Raw genomic sequence first — 15,582 nt, forward strand, 5'->3', positions numbered from 1 at the left:
TAAGTGATAGATCAAGACACTCCAGCTCCAGAAGTCTAGCAGATACTATTGAAAACTATACCTGTTACACGTGAAGAGTATGTTTCTGAGAGTTGCACAAGGATACTCAAAACTCGTGTAGGATCTGCAGTGGCAACAGTTACAAAAAACACTGAAGAGCCGCTCTAGCAGATGGGACATGCTATCTTCACATCTGTATCAAATTCACATCAAAGTACTTACATTTTCATCTACCTGTTGAGGTACACATGGACTACTGCTCTGCAGCTAAATCCAAGCAATGGGGTACTCCAAAGTGACCAGCAGTAGAGGTTTTATTATAAGACTACATACAAAAATATGAACACAAAAGCTTGGTTTTATTCCACAATCATCATTCTCATTATGTAATAATCAATCCAAGACCCCATCTTCACATTATGAGTTCCAAAACTAAAGGCAACACACAAGATAAAAGTATTACGCGACATAAGAACACAGTTCTTACAAAAAAATGAGAGAAAGAGAGCAAGATTCTGACAATACTTATTATGAAATAATTAAAAATTGATTATTACAGATATGCAAGAATCAAGCGTCACTCCAATGTAGCCAGATAAGCTCATACAATTGTGTAAGAAGTGAAGCATAGTTATTTTTGTGGTCGCTGCATTTTTTTTCCAAAGTAACCATGATATCAATCACCTGTAAGTACAGTAATATTTGATTGTTATAGAGAATCTGATCCTTTAAAACATCCAGAAAATAGAATCTTACACAGATTATACATTTACAAGTGTGAAGGAGGATGGATTTAGATAGAGCATTACTCTCACTACAAATAACTAAATTTACATTAAGATTTTTAAAGATACGGGTTTCAAGAACGTCTAGTGTCACATGGCTTCAGGCCACTAGTTCTACTTTAATTTCCACAGAGCTTATCCTATGACACTTTGACAAGGACTTCCTGCAATGTTCAGCTGTAAAACATTATGAAGAATATAACATCTTGTCCAAATGAAGAGATGTCTACATAGGCAAATGACTATATTCAAATGCATAAAGTTTTATTGTTTTGTTTTTAAATACGAATTTTGGCCTGGCTGGGAGATCTTGACACGTACAGTAGATCCTTGTCAACAGACATTAGATGCAAGAGGAGTGTGGTCATGCTCTATTGCCTGTGAAGGGCTGGTTTAAAACCCAAGAATGGTGCAACAGGTTTTGTTTTGTAAAGTCTTGGTTACAAAGTATGTCACTGATCATTATAGTGAAGTTAAATGTAAAATAAAGCTTACTAAGTAACTGAAGGCATATTTTTTCAATGCATTATCTTTACCTCCTTCCTCCATAGCAAAATCATTTTTTCCAACATATCAGTGATCTTCATATATCACTTGAAGTAATCAAAGCTCTCCTGTATTGCTAAGTGCAAAAGATGAATCATAGCTTCAGTTCTCCCTGCCCCCCAACACAGACCAGTGTTTACCAGCGCTTTCCAACTGCTCAAGATTCACCGCTTTTAAAATCTTGCTCATGATACAGGGATATTCACTTTACTGGCAGCAGCTGAAATGACATTACACAGTCTATAAGCCAGCTGGAGGGGGCCATCCAGACCTTACCCTGACGAATTTTCTCTGGCTTGAGTTTAGAAGACACATCATAGATCACATACTGCGTGCAAAATCTCTGGTCAGAAGTAGGTTCTGCATGGTACGCCACCGTGTTGACTGTCTGTGTCACGTCGCTGTCTGGTTTTGGCTGTCGAACCAGAATTTGTCCTCCTGCTGCTTTGACCAACTCCACAAGATCACTCTTCTGGTGACGGTTGAAAGATCCCAAAAAATAGAAGTAGCATCCATCAAACAACTTTGGCAGCTAAGTGGAGAGAGAAAAAAGTATAAATATAGATGTTCACAACTGTGCACGCAGGAAAAAATTGAGAAGGAATTGGTATCTACAAAAAGATACTACCAAAACCAATCAAAAATCGGAAGCTAGATCAATAACTTGGCAAATAAGATCCTCAATGTAATTACACAGCCAAGTAAAGCCATGCTTACACAGTAAAGCTTACTTCATGTTTATCTATTTCCCAGCACAACCGGGTTTTGATCCATGACATTCCTAACTACTGTTACAAAACATTTAATGAGCTTACTGCTCCGGTGTAACCCAGGAATTTTCCAGTTAAGTATAAAGTGGCCCTGTAATGAAACAGGAAATTCAAACATCTATCTGTCCTTAGAGATCATTTCAACTAGGTTCTAAAGCAGAGCAGAGAAGCCCAAGGAGACATCACTGCCTGTGCCATAGAGCTTCACCATGAATGTAACACAGTGTTCCCTCTAACAAGGTTAAGGCAACATATCCCCTAATACAGAAAAATGACTGCTTGATGGATGTTCACAACTCTTCCAATCACCTTGCACATAATCAAATTTCTGTACAAGAACACATAAAAATTTTACATCCATTGCACCTGCACATGTGACAAAGGGCAAAAAGACATGAACCGAAGGTCATTAAGACAATCTGTCTCAAGCAATAAAACTCACCAGCTGTTCCCTGTTGAGCCGGCCTCTTTGTGGGCCACCTTGGATTTCATACTTGTCTTCTTGTTCTCGAACCTTAGTTTGCAGACAGGCTTGTACCCCTTGAACAACAGCAATACAGAAAGCATTAGTTCAAACTCCCAGGATTATTTTTGAGAGAGAAATCCCTATAGTTTAACAGGGGTTTGCATTTCCTTTCAGGGACTGAACAGTTACGATAAGAGAAAAGGATTGCCTGCATTACAAAACACTGTATAAACATGGCATCAAAGCTTGTCTGTTTTATCAATTTATTTTTTTATAAGCCTGAAAAGAATTTACAGTAGTTTTAAAAGACGCAAGTTAGACGGAGAGAAGTATCACACTAAAAATCAGTGCTGTAAACACTAAGAACTATCAGCTTTTCCTCTCATCCACTAAAGGTCAACCACCTAATGTCAAATGTCAAATTTGCTGATCATTTGGAAGCTTAGAGCCAGCATGTAGAACCAGCTCTGCAGTTACAAAATGAGAGCAATTGCCTGATAAAGAGCAATTACAAAGCAAGTACAAAGCTGTTTCTGAACAGCTATGGACTCAAACAACAATCAGATGGGATTTCAAGGTCTCTAAGATCAGCACAAACTGGAGATTTATGCTAAGGTTTAACAGTGGCATTCATTTTTGTTACTATCGCTGCATAATGAGATTGCCTTCTAAAGTCAGCACGGTTTTGCCTTGTTCTAAGGCTAGGTTTTTTTTCCAATCTAGAATGCGCTGATGCTAATGTGTCACTAACATTAGTGGAACACACTACCTGACCTGACTTTGGAAAGAGAAATTGCTTTTGTCACCCATCCAAGGATGAAACATTCTGCCTGCACATGCAATGCACTCATTAATAAAAATTACCCAAGAAAGTTTGCAAAGCTGATTTTGGAAACAGTTCATGAGGATTACAAAGTTGTCAAGGTTGTGACTTTTAGTGCAGTATCTCAGTGGTATCCCTGCATAATGTTTCATATTTAGGCAACCCACTTCCACCCTGCAAATAGAGATCCCGCAACACTCGAACAAAATACAACTAACAAAATACAACTAACAGAACAAAACCACAACTAAAATGCAGGTGTTTGGTCCTAAAAAGGAAGAAAGCCAAAGACTATGAAGAGAAGTGTCACTGAAGAAGGTACTCGGATACCATGGCAGTTAGTAGCACTACTAAATCTTTATCTAGAGAGATGCTGACAGTCAGCTGTTAGTGATTTACCAGCAGTTTATGTAAACTCACAAAAACAGTGGGAATTACTATTTTAGTTTCTAGCTTTTTCAGTTTATTTACGTGAAAAGAGATAATCTGATACAGAAAGCCATAACTGTGATTGCAAATATTCCTTTGTTATGCATGCTGACAAACATTAAAAAAAAAAGTACGGACTAGCTGCCTACTACAACAATATACACCTCCCTCCATGTACAAGTATCAAGTTGCATATCCACACTTGTTTAGTTAATTCCTTCAACCTTCTTAAAAAAAGAACATGTTTTAATTCAATCCGCCATCAAAAGCTCAATTTCAAGGATTTCTGCTACAGAGCTGAGGTTTTTATAAGCTGGGTACATCACAAATTGAGTACCTAGTGCATCAGTAAATGGAGCAAATCTGATATGAAATTAATAAGAGGTTGAATGAACACAGAACATATGATGTCTTTTTGTAGAGTTACTTCCCTGAAAAAAGCTAAAATTAAGTCATGAAAGTGACTGTAATGTTAGTGGAATGTCTATTTTAACAGAAAATGCAAAATACTTTAAGTCTGTTTGGCATATGTATGTCTGTCCATTTCCCACTGCCAAGTCCTCCAAGGAATTTGTGCGCGCCAAAGTTCATCGTTACATGTAATAAAAATCCTCCAAGACAGCAAAAGGAGAGACTCATCTAGATTTGTTTTCACACTATCCATAAGAACCACCAATTAAATGTGCTTTCTTAAAAAAGCTGGAAATACGCAAACAGACCATTTGTTTAGTGGTTGCATGATCGGCATTCTCATTCATTTTAACTTTTCTTAACCAACTGGAATCAGAACAGGTACGTGCCAAAGCTGTTAAGACAGATGCTATGTACTCCAGACAGGATAAAGAGCCCTGGATGCAAGTTTCAGCGTCCAGGTGTTTCCTTTAAGATAAATATGTTAAGAGATGACATTGGTAGGCCTACACACTTCTTTGTGGAGCAACAGACTCCTGGTATGTTTTTTGGTGATGAAAAAATAGCTCATTTTTGCTTCCAGAACATATTATTCATGCAAGATGCAAAACCAGAGCTTGCTGTGACTCATGGGCCCTGTCACATTTGATAGATAAGAACAAATGCTTTTTGGGACCATTGGGCTCGGGGACTTTTCAAATGGCTTCTTCTCTAATGTCTTGTCTGTATGCAGGTAGCAAAGAGGAAAAAAGAAAATCACTAGAACCCTTGAGCTCTGCAGTGGTGCTTCAGGCTTCAAAATACTTCGAGGCAATTTTACTGTCAACAGCAGAATGACTCGGTGGCAAGAGTATCCCTCTGAAAGAGACAGTACAGACAGGGTAACAGCAGCAGGACAGCACTAGGGACAGGGAAGCAAGGCAAATGGCAAGTCACATGCCATCCGAATTGTGGTCTATCCATACATTCAATTAATTACTATAATTAACAAGAGGTGTTTGAGGAAGGTGCTTACAACCCTGAGGTGAACAATTAAGGATTAATCCATCCATGGGGGAAGGCTTCCTACCAAAAAGATAGGAAGTTAAATTATTTTAAGTGACAGAGACCAGTTAGCAAGCTGTCCATTAAGTGCAGACATTTTTCAGATGGATTTCTTTTTCATTGCCTGTTTCTCTTCACTCCTGCACACTAGTAAGAGATTTTGCATTTTCAAGAGTTAAATGATCCAGACATCATAATAAAAAAAAAAGGTATCAGCAAAACAAGAGGAAAATTGTCTCCTGTTGTCATATGAAAAAAAAGAAGACAGAAGCACAACTTGAGCCCTCTAATTAATTATGCAACCCTTTAATGAATGCACTTATTTGCCTATTCTCTGCTCATCTCTTTCTCCACACAAAACTTCCCGTCATGTCGCTCTTCTAGACTCCTAATTCTGCATTATTGTTTTCAGATGTAGTGACTCCAACTAGATACAACAGCTTAAGCGAGGCTTGCAGACAGCATGATCAGCTTTGGTTTCATTACAGTAGCATTTGGAAGCATCAGGCCTGTACCAGCCCTCTGCTAAGATATGGTACAACCACCACAAAGAGACCATTAGATCCCTTGAGCTAAAACCTCCCCTCAATTTCATATTTAAAAGAGGAGGGATATAGATAGATGATTAGAGCATACCGTAGGGCCTTCCAACTCTTCTTAATACCATTAAGGCTTCTATTTTCTGTGACGACTTCCGAGTGCTAAACTCAGTTGACTCAGTAAAGGCCAGCTCTTTTTTTGAGTAGATCCCATTAATTTTAAGGGCTGCTAATAAGTATGAGTGGCTGGATAACTTGACAGTACCCTTTTTATAGTCTCTCCACCAGACTTAGTGTCATCCTGATTAAGAGGATCAATAAAGGGATATAAAATGCTATACTGTACACAGAGGTATATCACTCAACTACCTTCATAGGGACATTTTCAGAAGCTTTGTTGACCTCACACTACTCTTATTTAAATCAGAGGTACAGTGCCCTTTGACTCCAAACAGGAGCCATGTTAAACTGATTCCCAGCACTCCTGAGGTTACAGACTGTCATCTGTTAAACACTATATTGAAAAGGCACTGGTGAGAATTTGATGCCAAGACACAGGTCAAATAAATTAACCAAAGAGAATTTTGCTATTATCCTAACAAACAAGCAATTATCACACCATCAATACTATGCTACCTACCTTCTAAAATAAGTACTTAAGATGTCCATCTCCAATACAACGTATGTTTAAAAAAAAAAAAAGTATCAGAACAGGACTGATAAGCCTGGAAGGACAAGGACATCTCTAAAGGAGTTTTCACAGGTCAGATGGCAACAGTGATATAGCAGGAAAAACAGAAATGTTTGGGGAGAGTAAGCTTTCTTTGGAGAGGGCAGCTAAAATTGGGCAGGGCATAGAGACCATTATTTTACTCCTCAAACTAGGAGTCTATGCTATATTCACAGGTAAACCCGAGCAGATTTCTAGTCTGCAAAATAGACTGAGACCGCTCTTTAGTCAGGATCTCAAAAAAATCTCAATTAATTCCTTGATACTATCGTCAATAAGAACCTCAGACCTGATAGGTTTGAGGGAGATGAAATGTATTCATTGAACACGTTCTCTGAAGAGGGTGATTATTGTAACCATGCTTCAGAAGCCCTCTAGTTTATTCACAGTATTTGGGTCAGTTACCTGCAAATGGGTAAGACTTGTACCAAGACAAGAGTTGTTTTTCCATTTCACATGGACCAGAGCTGTTTTGCAATATGCAGTGTAAATGGGCAAGCACTCATTAATAACAGCTTACTGCCTGCCTAGCAGAAGACCACAGAGGGACAAGACCACAGATGTGGAAGCATCACATAAGGTTCTTCCTAAAAACAGGGAGCACTAGAAGTTAAAAAGCCTCTTAAATAGCTGATTTCATGCTAGCATTTTGTACAGATATAAAGAAAAATGTTTGCACCAAATTCCAGCAAAAATGGAGCCTGCATTAAGGTCTCTAGAAAATACTGCAGGAAAAAGTTTTGAGCATAGTACACTGATGCCACCACATTTGGCACCGAGAATATTGGTTTTTTCCCCCTCACTGGCAAGATCAGTAAAGCATCACTGCGTATACTGATCCTTATTATTTCACTAAACCACTTCCCTTACCTTATCACCTTCCAGTACATGAGGAGCAAGCAGGTTAAACGGATGCCCACTCTAGCAGTATCATTAATCGACCTTTGACAAAACTGGACATACTAGTACTGGAAAAAAGAAATCATTATTTGCAAAATTTATTAGGATCAGAGCCCTATAATCCTTATTTATGCAAGTCTTACAGTTTATAATGAAACTAACTGCATCAGCAAAAACAGCTTAAACAAGGTGTAGTACAGAAAGAACTTGCCAAGAACAAGTTGTAATCACCCACAGATGCTCAGGGGTAGCTCTCAGTAACTCAATTAGCCTTAGTGGAGTTTGGATTTGCATTAATAAAGCAAAGAGCAAGGGTTAGTCCCAAAAATCTTTTAGAATAACTAAGCATAATTTAGAAATACATGATAGCAACAAAGAATATAAAATACTGCACATCCAAGATCTAATAGAGACTGCAACTGAAGCCTCCTTGATTCACTCTGCACTGGACTTAGGCAGACTGAATAAAGCCTGATGAGATTTTCCTAGAAAAGAAGGAAAACTGATCTGAGAGAAAGCCTTAGAGGAATTTGGCAAGACTACCTTCGAATTGCTTTCATCAAGAGTATTACCGGTCACTACAACAGTGTGCAAAAAAGCTTAACAAAAATTTTTTTATATTCTCTTGTATGCTTATAAAGTAACTTCAGAATCAGATTTTTGTGAAGTGCGGTTGAGATCTCATTGGGTGAAACAAAAATGGCCCATTTTTCCAACACAGGGAACTGCCACAAGATGCTGCAGAGACTAAAATGAATCTCCTTAGAAAGGGAGTTGACAAGTGAATTCAGGTGATGGTTATTAAACATGACAGACCAGATGCTCAGGAAGTCCTTAAACACTGATTGCCAGAAGCTAGCAGTATGTAATGCGAAAATCATTACTTTGCTTTAATAATGAAAGTATCTTTTCATTAAGAAATCACTATTGGCTATAGCTATTCTCTTGACTGATCATCAAAATGACTGGAGGTAGCTATTCCTAAGGTACAAAGGTTAGATTAACCTTCACTAGAAGTGCTCATCCTCATTCCTGATCCTGTCACATGCCTTTAAATTAACATGATCACATTCCCCATCCTTTCCTCTACAATGAGCTTCCTAAATGTGAGGTTTTCTTCAAACCAAAAATGAGGGAGCACTAGGTCTTGGCAACAGGGTCTCTTTTCCTCCTATTTCAATCCATCCCACCCAGCTCTGCAGAGCAAGGCAAACGCCACATTGAGGACATCCTCGCTCCCATTTTCTGCTCTGCAAGTCCCAGAGGCTTCACAGTCTATACTTGTGCTGACTTAAAGTGAAGCAGTCTCCCTCCTCCTCTCCAGAAGGTGCAACCACAGCAGGAGTGCAGAGTATAATACTACAGATGTGAGACACTCCTCTCCGCTGTATAGCCAATAAGAGACATCTCCCACTCCCAAGGTATTTCTACCTGACAAACTGACAAAACTGTGGGTCCTTTTGTAGAAGGATGCGGTTGAAATACGTCTCCAACTGCAAAACAAATGTAAAATTCCACTGATTGATAGTTTTAAGTTGTTTTAAGGAAGGGAAGGCTTTACTAAGTATCAGACTCTCCTCTAAAACATTTTTATGCATGGCAGAGAGAGCTCAGCCTGAGAAGCTGTCAGCTCAAACTAGCTTTGCCCTTCTCCTGTCTAATAGCCTAAACAAAGATGGGTATACTGCTCCAAGAAATTCAGAAAGGTGGTTTTGCCATGTAATGTCAGTCTTGCAATCTGCTGTCCCTTCCAGTCATCTCCCAGTTGTTTTAGGCCCATAAAGGAAAAAGCAGGATTTTTTTGCATTCTTGTAAGTGATCAGAGCTGAAGCAGTGATGCTGCTTATTCCTGCATCAGCTTCCCTTACCTGTAGCAATCAGACACTCAGAGCTCTGCCAGGGACCTGGCTGCAAAGACTGGCACAAGCTTGTTTCAATGCATATTGTCACTGAGATCATTTTTCTTTCCCTGCTTTAGCAGACGACATTCAGAGTTTAAGGGGAAAACAAAGCTGAAGTGCTATTAAAGATTTCTGCTGGTTTCAATTACACTGTTCTATGATCTATAAAAAGCAGAGAGGAAATACAGTAATCCTTGAATCTTTGTCTCAGCCTACTCGCCAAAGGATAATGATATGCTACTTTGTGCCCCTATTACAGTCCCAGAAATAATGAAGGCAATAAAATAATGAAAGCAATGAGAGATATGGCCAAGGGCAAGGAGCACAGTGACAATGGTGTCTCAATTGAATTCTGCGCCGCTCTGAAAGTGGATATATTGCTGACAGTGCACTGGGTATGAAAAATATGGAACTAGCAATTGGTTAGATGAAAGTTCTCTTCTGTAAGATCTAGCATTGCATAGTGGTAACATTTTCTAGCACAAAACAAAAGGCAACCCCAAAAAAGAAAATTTTTTTTATCCTGTCTAATATTTGGAGGCCTCATGCTTAGCTCGAGTTCTGCTTGAAAATTCCTCATTACCTCTTTACTGACACTAACGGATGCTATGTATAGACACATAAGCTGCAGCACCACAGACTTATACATAAAGATGCAAGCAGAGGAAGGAGATGGCTTTTTAGAGAAGCACAGCATGAAAGACTACTGTAATGGAAGAGTTAATATGATAAATACAGACTTTAAGGAAACTTTTTTGCAAGCATGCAATATCTTCTTAGAAGTGGAATAATTACAGAGGCTACAACTTTAAAAAGTCAAATGCAGCTTACTTTGTAAGAAAAAAAATATTCACTTGTATGCACAGTCAGCATTTCACTAAGTGCTAAATTGAGCTTTGTTTTTCCAAATAATTCAGTGAAGTTTCTGAACATGAATTTACTTTGAGTGAATGGTTTAGAATGCTGAGCTATATGAAACTCTCTTCTTTCAACTTACTTGCAATGGCTTTGACAGCAGCAAGCCAGAGTGGGTATGTACTTTTGGAAGTTTGTGTCACATTTAAGCAGACTTTTCCACATAGAAGCCAAGCAGCCATGATAAATAAACAGAGAAAGTATGGAAAAGACCTCTTTTCCTAGACAAATGTTCCATCAGCAGGAGTCCCATTATTTGTTATAACAATCTTTAACTTGTAACGACTCCGAAGAAGACTAATAACAGACTGGTGGGAACAGATGGAGTGGTGCTGTTAATTATAGGCACTTAGCTGCATCAGACCCCATGAGTTATTGCTAACATTTCCCACTAGGGAGGAGAATCACTCGCTTTTAAGAAGTATGTTGCTTACTAAGCTGAGAGCATTAGCAGACAGGAGTGTACTAATCAGTACTCTAACAACTCAAAATAGAACTCAACTGAAAACAAAAATATATGAAAATATTCTCTGAATAACCCCCCCCCCCAATCTATTTTCTCCCAATCTCACTTCTAAAAATAAGGTTCTTCCACAAGGATTTAAACTCAACTCCCACTAATTTAATCTCCCTACCACTCAACAGAAGAAAGCCACAAGCCTTTACCGGCAGCATTAATTTTCCTAGTATCTGATTAGCAAACAGATAAAATGAAGTAAAGGAAAAGAACTATATGATGAACCATACAGTGGAAGGTATGCTGACCTCCTGAACGAGCTGCAAGTAGCTTCAAGCCAGGAACCTGTATCAAAACGATTCAGCCCAGAAACAGATGTTTCAGTCTTCACTAAGCAGGATATTATTCCAGACCAGCTGAACTCTCCCTTTCCCATTACACAAGCTGAATGTCAGTTTTAGGTCTGAGTTTGCTGCTGCATGCCCATGTCCAAACAGAAAACTACCTCTCCTCCCCTCTACTTCTCGGCAAGTATCTGAGGTTATTAAACCCTCTGCTTGCGTGAGCATAAGCTGTATTTCTCACTATTAGATATTCAGCAAGAAATTATTCTTGTGTGTAATGATCACAGTGCAAAAGCAACGCACAGTATTCTTTTTCCAAAAGCTTGTAAGAGCACAGACTGAAGCCATTGTAGGTGATATAGAACGCACTTCTGAGAGGACACTTACTCAACAGGCCCTTTTCAAGAGTAGGAGTAAGGAACAAACCTACTGGCTATCAGGGAGCCAAATGACTCTCTGAAAGAGCCCAGTTTTCAGAGATCCTGAAAATGCACCTTCTCTGAAAACCTGCTACACTCCTTAGGTGCTTCAAGCAATGCCTTCATAACATTAGCGACTGTAGAAAATTTAGACCATTAAAGACTATTATATTCTGATGTGTATTCAGACAGTAGAAGATCGGAATGAATTTGTCTGAGTTCTTCCATCGATAATTAACTTGTTTGCCAGTGTACTTATTAGCTAAAAGGACTTAGCCATAAAGGTCAAGGGGAAGATGATGGCTTCTACAACTACTGTGAAAGCAGATACTAGAGAAATACATTAGAAAGATTAATAAAAATCAGAACTTGGGATACAAGTTCACAGAACAACTATGTAACAAAGCACAGGCTGTACAGAACACTAATGGCAGATTGTATGACAGATAACAGGAAAGCAACTACTTGCATGCTAGAGGGATGCTACACACGTCATATTCCCTTGGAAGTTACCTTATTTGAAGGAATACAGCCTGCAGAGCTTGTATGTATAGGAACAGGTACTGATAGTTGCACATTTGTTCTGCCTGTGCTTTTAGATGGATGAACAAGACAGCTATACCTGGCAGCTCATAGCTGTGATAGCTTAGAGTCAGTAACAGCATAGAGCTTGGGCAGCTTTTGCAGCAGGAAGCAAACGTAGAAAGTGCAAACGGGGGTTATGATCAGCTGACAGCGTAACTTTTGCTGTAACTTTAACATCCAGCAGATCTCAGCTTATATGTAGATAGGCAACACTTTACCTTCCTACAGGCACTGATCACGTACCCCAGGCAAGCAAACATTTCCTGGCAATTTCAATAGAAGCTATATACACACAAAATTCAAGAACTTAATGTGTTCCCTCTTCCTCTCCCAGAGTATTTACCATAATCTTCCAAATCACGCTTAATATAACAATGAACAAATTTCATTCTCCACTGATACGTGGGGTATGACCTACTCTATGCATCTAATAATAAAATACATGTGCTTGCCAGGGAAGTAGTAATTATATTTAATCAAAACTCTTGTCACTCATCAGATTAAAATGCATACTTCATGTTAAGCCAGTATCAATATTAGGGCAGTTGGTGAAAAAAAAAAAAAAAATGGAGAGTTTTCTCAGGAAGTCCATCCACAGCTGTGGAAGGGAGGGAAGAATTTCATATATTTAATACTTACATTCAAACTTGAGAACCCAACATCCAGTCAGAACAGCCATCATGCATTTGACAGTGCTCGGCATTGGAACATCAGGGATAACAAGATGAGTTACTAGGAGAAAGATTACATGAGAAGGACTAAAAGCTCATAATCAGCACCATGCCTATCTGAAAAGCATCAATTGCCACTTAAAATAAACAAGTCATAATGATTTAGCAATCCCTTTCCAGCACAAATATGATTTTTGAGCCTTTTTCTGAAGAAGGAACGTGTTTGTAGAAGTGCCATTAGAAGTTTTGTGGGTTTTAACATATACTTGCTGTGAAAAAGGGAAGCCACACATTTTTACAGTTCCAAGCTTACACTGAAGTCCTCAAAGTAGGCTCAGGTTTACAGAATAATATTTTTCTACCCTTTTTTAGTTATACTTAACTCTGGCAGGAATTTTTACTATTGATTTCGGGGCTTTACCACAAGACTAACAGAACTCAAATCACAACTTTGGAGGACTAATCAGGGTATGGAGGGAAGAGGGGAAAAATTACCTCAGTACTTCCTTCCTTCCTGAGCAGGAGAAGCAATACTCCAGACTAATAGCATTAAGACATGGGATGAAGACAATGACTCCAAAAAAGAAAAACACACCCAAACCCTGTAAATTGGGCTCCATCATCTTGGTAAGAACAAAATTTGAAGGAAGGTGGCAAGTGAGAAGGAAGTTGTCAACTTATAATCACTGACACACTCTAAGCCACCATCTGTGTAAGACTCACTCGTAGAGAATAAAAAGCTTAGGGGATGTCTTCTATGTCAAGAGACTTTAAAGTCAAGTCTTAACACTCCTTTCAAGGAATGTTAAGACTATAGGTCTTTGAGAAGAAGCCAGGGGTTTTAAGCAGTAGACAATGTAGTGTCAAACTGCTCACTTCCCCCAGAAGTCTCCTGCCTCTGTAAGCAGGCAGGCAAAAGGGTGCCCAAGTTCAGGTCTGCAGACTGCTTCCTCACACTTGGGCAGGAAACAGACCACAGAAATACAGCTTGCTTTCCCCCCCGCTATGGTCCCTGAAAAGAAGCTCTCAAGAGGCTCACAGAGACCATGGGACAAGGCCCAAACAGTCAGTCTTATTTTTTCATATGCCTTTCCGCAAGAGGCACAGAAGAGTCTTATTAGACTAGTTAACATGCAACACTACACACCTTCATTCTACTATTGCTATAAATAATTCAGGGACATTATTAGGAACGATTTTTTTTTTAATTGTTGCAGCTAATATCTTAACAGATAAAGCGCAGAATTGTAGCTCCTTATGGTGCTTGGACAGAGATGTTTCAACAAGAGTGCATACCTGTGCTGTTAAATTCTGTACATCTTCGAGCCTTCAGAATCGTTGCTAACTTGTTCAGCGATTTCTGTTGCTCTGAGCTAAGACCGCTCCCGAGTAGACCAAGAGGCCCCTCCCTTGGCTGGCTAGGGCTCACTGGCTGCATGAAGAAAAACAAGAAGCTAGTCCTACGTAAGCTGAATGTTCAGGAACATAAAGAAAGCAACTAATCTGTTTGACAGCTTTATTAAATATAGAATAAGCATTTTGAAAAACAATTCATGGCAAGCTTAGCGGACAGGGTTCATAAATAAATCTGTATATGACAAACTAGCTCTAGAGTGAAAGTTGACATTATAGGTACTTTGTTTAGTTTATAGGACATACCAAAGCAGTTTTTGTGTATCAGTGTTTTTTAAAAAAGAAAGAAGACTGGTGTGCAAACATTCAGCTGGTATAAGAGTTAGTTGTCCTGTAAAGAATCATGCTGACTGCAGTGTTGGAGGAGAAAAATTTCTCAATATAGTAAAATCTCCAACAGCTGTACAATCGATATATTGAATAACCTATAGAATTAAGCCCTGTATTTCCTTTTACTGAAAGGTGTCTAATACATTGCCCTGGAAGTAATCAATGCCTGAGGTTTTATGCAGAGATAGTGTTAATGCAAAGTAAAAGGAGCTGCTCGCTCAAGCTTTATCCCGACAAGCACGTGGTACTTCCCAACACCTGGGTCTTGGTTTGTACTCCCATGTTCCACAGAACAGACATACCTTTGAGACCCAGTTATCTAAAAGCCTCAGGCTTAGGAACAAGTCACCCATATGAGCTGGTAATCAACCACAGACACACACATCCCATAGCATATGCAAAATCTAACTTTGCTTGCTTGCAACAGAAGAGCTGCAATACCTTGCATTTGCTACAATTGGGAGGAACAGTCAAACATACTCTTGCTGATGTAGCTGCGCTAGTTTGCTTTTGGCCAATGGGCATCTCATTACCTCAAAGAGGAGGGATTGTAACAGGCTGTATATCCTGAAGGGACTACGATGCTTGAAATAAGCCAGCTCAATTTAATCATCATTCATTAGGAAACACAAAGCATTTGATAACACAGTAATTCGTTGAGTCTGGATAATCTGATTTTGCTTACAAGTCCTCAGAAGCCTTTGGCAAAAAATTAAATATGCTGTTTTCAGCTACTGAATTGATATCTTCATTGTTGGATGAAGGAAGATACTGGAACAGCCCAATGAAGGCATGCAAAAAGCACCTGGAGCAAAGACTGCCGCACCTTTCAGCCAGTTTAGTGAACATAACAATGTTTAGGTATGCAGAGAAACAACCACCAATAACAAAGTTCAATTAATAACACTTCTGAATAACACATAGTAGTCATTCTCCTATAATAAAGCAGCACTGCAAGAAGCTTCCTTTGTTTTCCCAGATAAAGCCACTATAACACAGAATACCTTGGCATGCAAGTGTCCCATCTACATTCTAGAAACATTGAGCTTCAACATTTTATCCAAGTTAGCTTCCTGACTGATTTTAAACTTCCCTGTAAGGTAG

General features: G+C 39.0%; 1 protein-coding gene across 1 annotated transcript in view; it reads right to left on the reverse strand.

Moving 5' to 3' along the window:
- Positions 1-296: 296 nt before the first annotated feature.
- The window catches only part of BARD1 (BRCA1 associated RING domain 1), a 46,024-nt gene continuing 30,738 nt past the window's right edge, over positions 297-15,582 (reverse strand). Inside the window, exons 8-11 of the mRNA XM_064515351.1 lie at positions 14,032-14,167; positions 12,704-12,796; positions 2,544-2,641; positions 297-1,863 (exon numbers count right to left, since the gene is read on the reverse strand). Coding sequence (XP_064371421.1) covers positions 1,534-1,863; positions 2,544-2,641; positions 12,704-12,796; positions 14,032-14,167 — 657 coding nt within the window. The 3' untranslated portion in view covers positions 297-1,533. The remainder of the gene's footprint in view (positions 1,864-2,543; positions 2,642-12,703; positions 12,797-14,031; positions 14,168-15,582) is intronic.

This window comes from Dromaius novaehollandiae, chromosome 7 (genome assembly GCF_036370855.1).
Source record: "Dromaius novaehollandiae isolate bDroNov1 chromosome 7, bDroNov1.hap1, whole genome shotgun sequence".
NCBI classification, from domain to species: Eukaryota; Metazoa; Chordata; class Aves; order Casuariiformes; family Dromaiidae; genus Dromaius; species Dromaius novaehollandiae.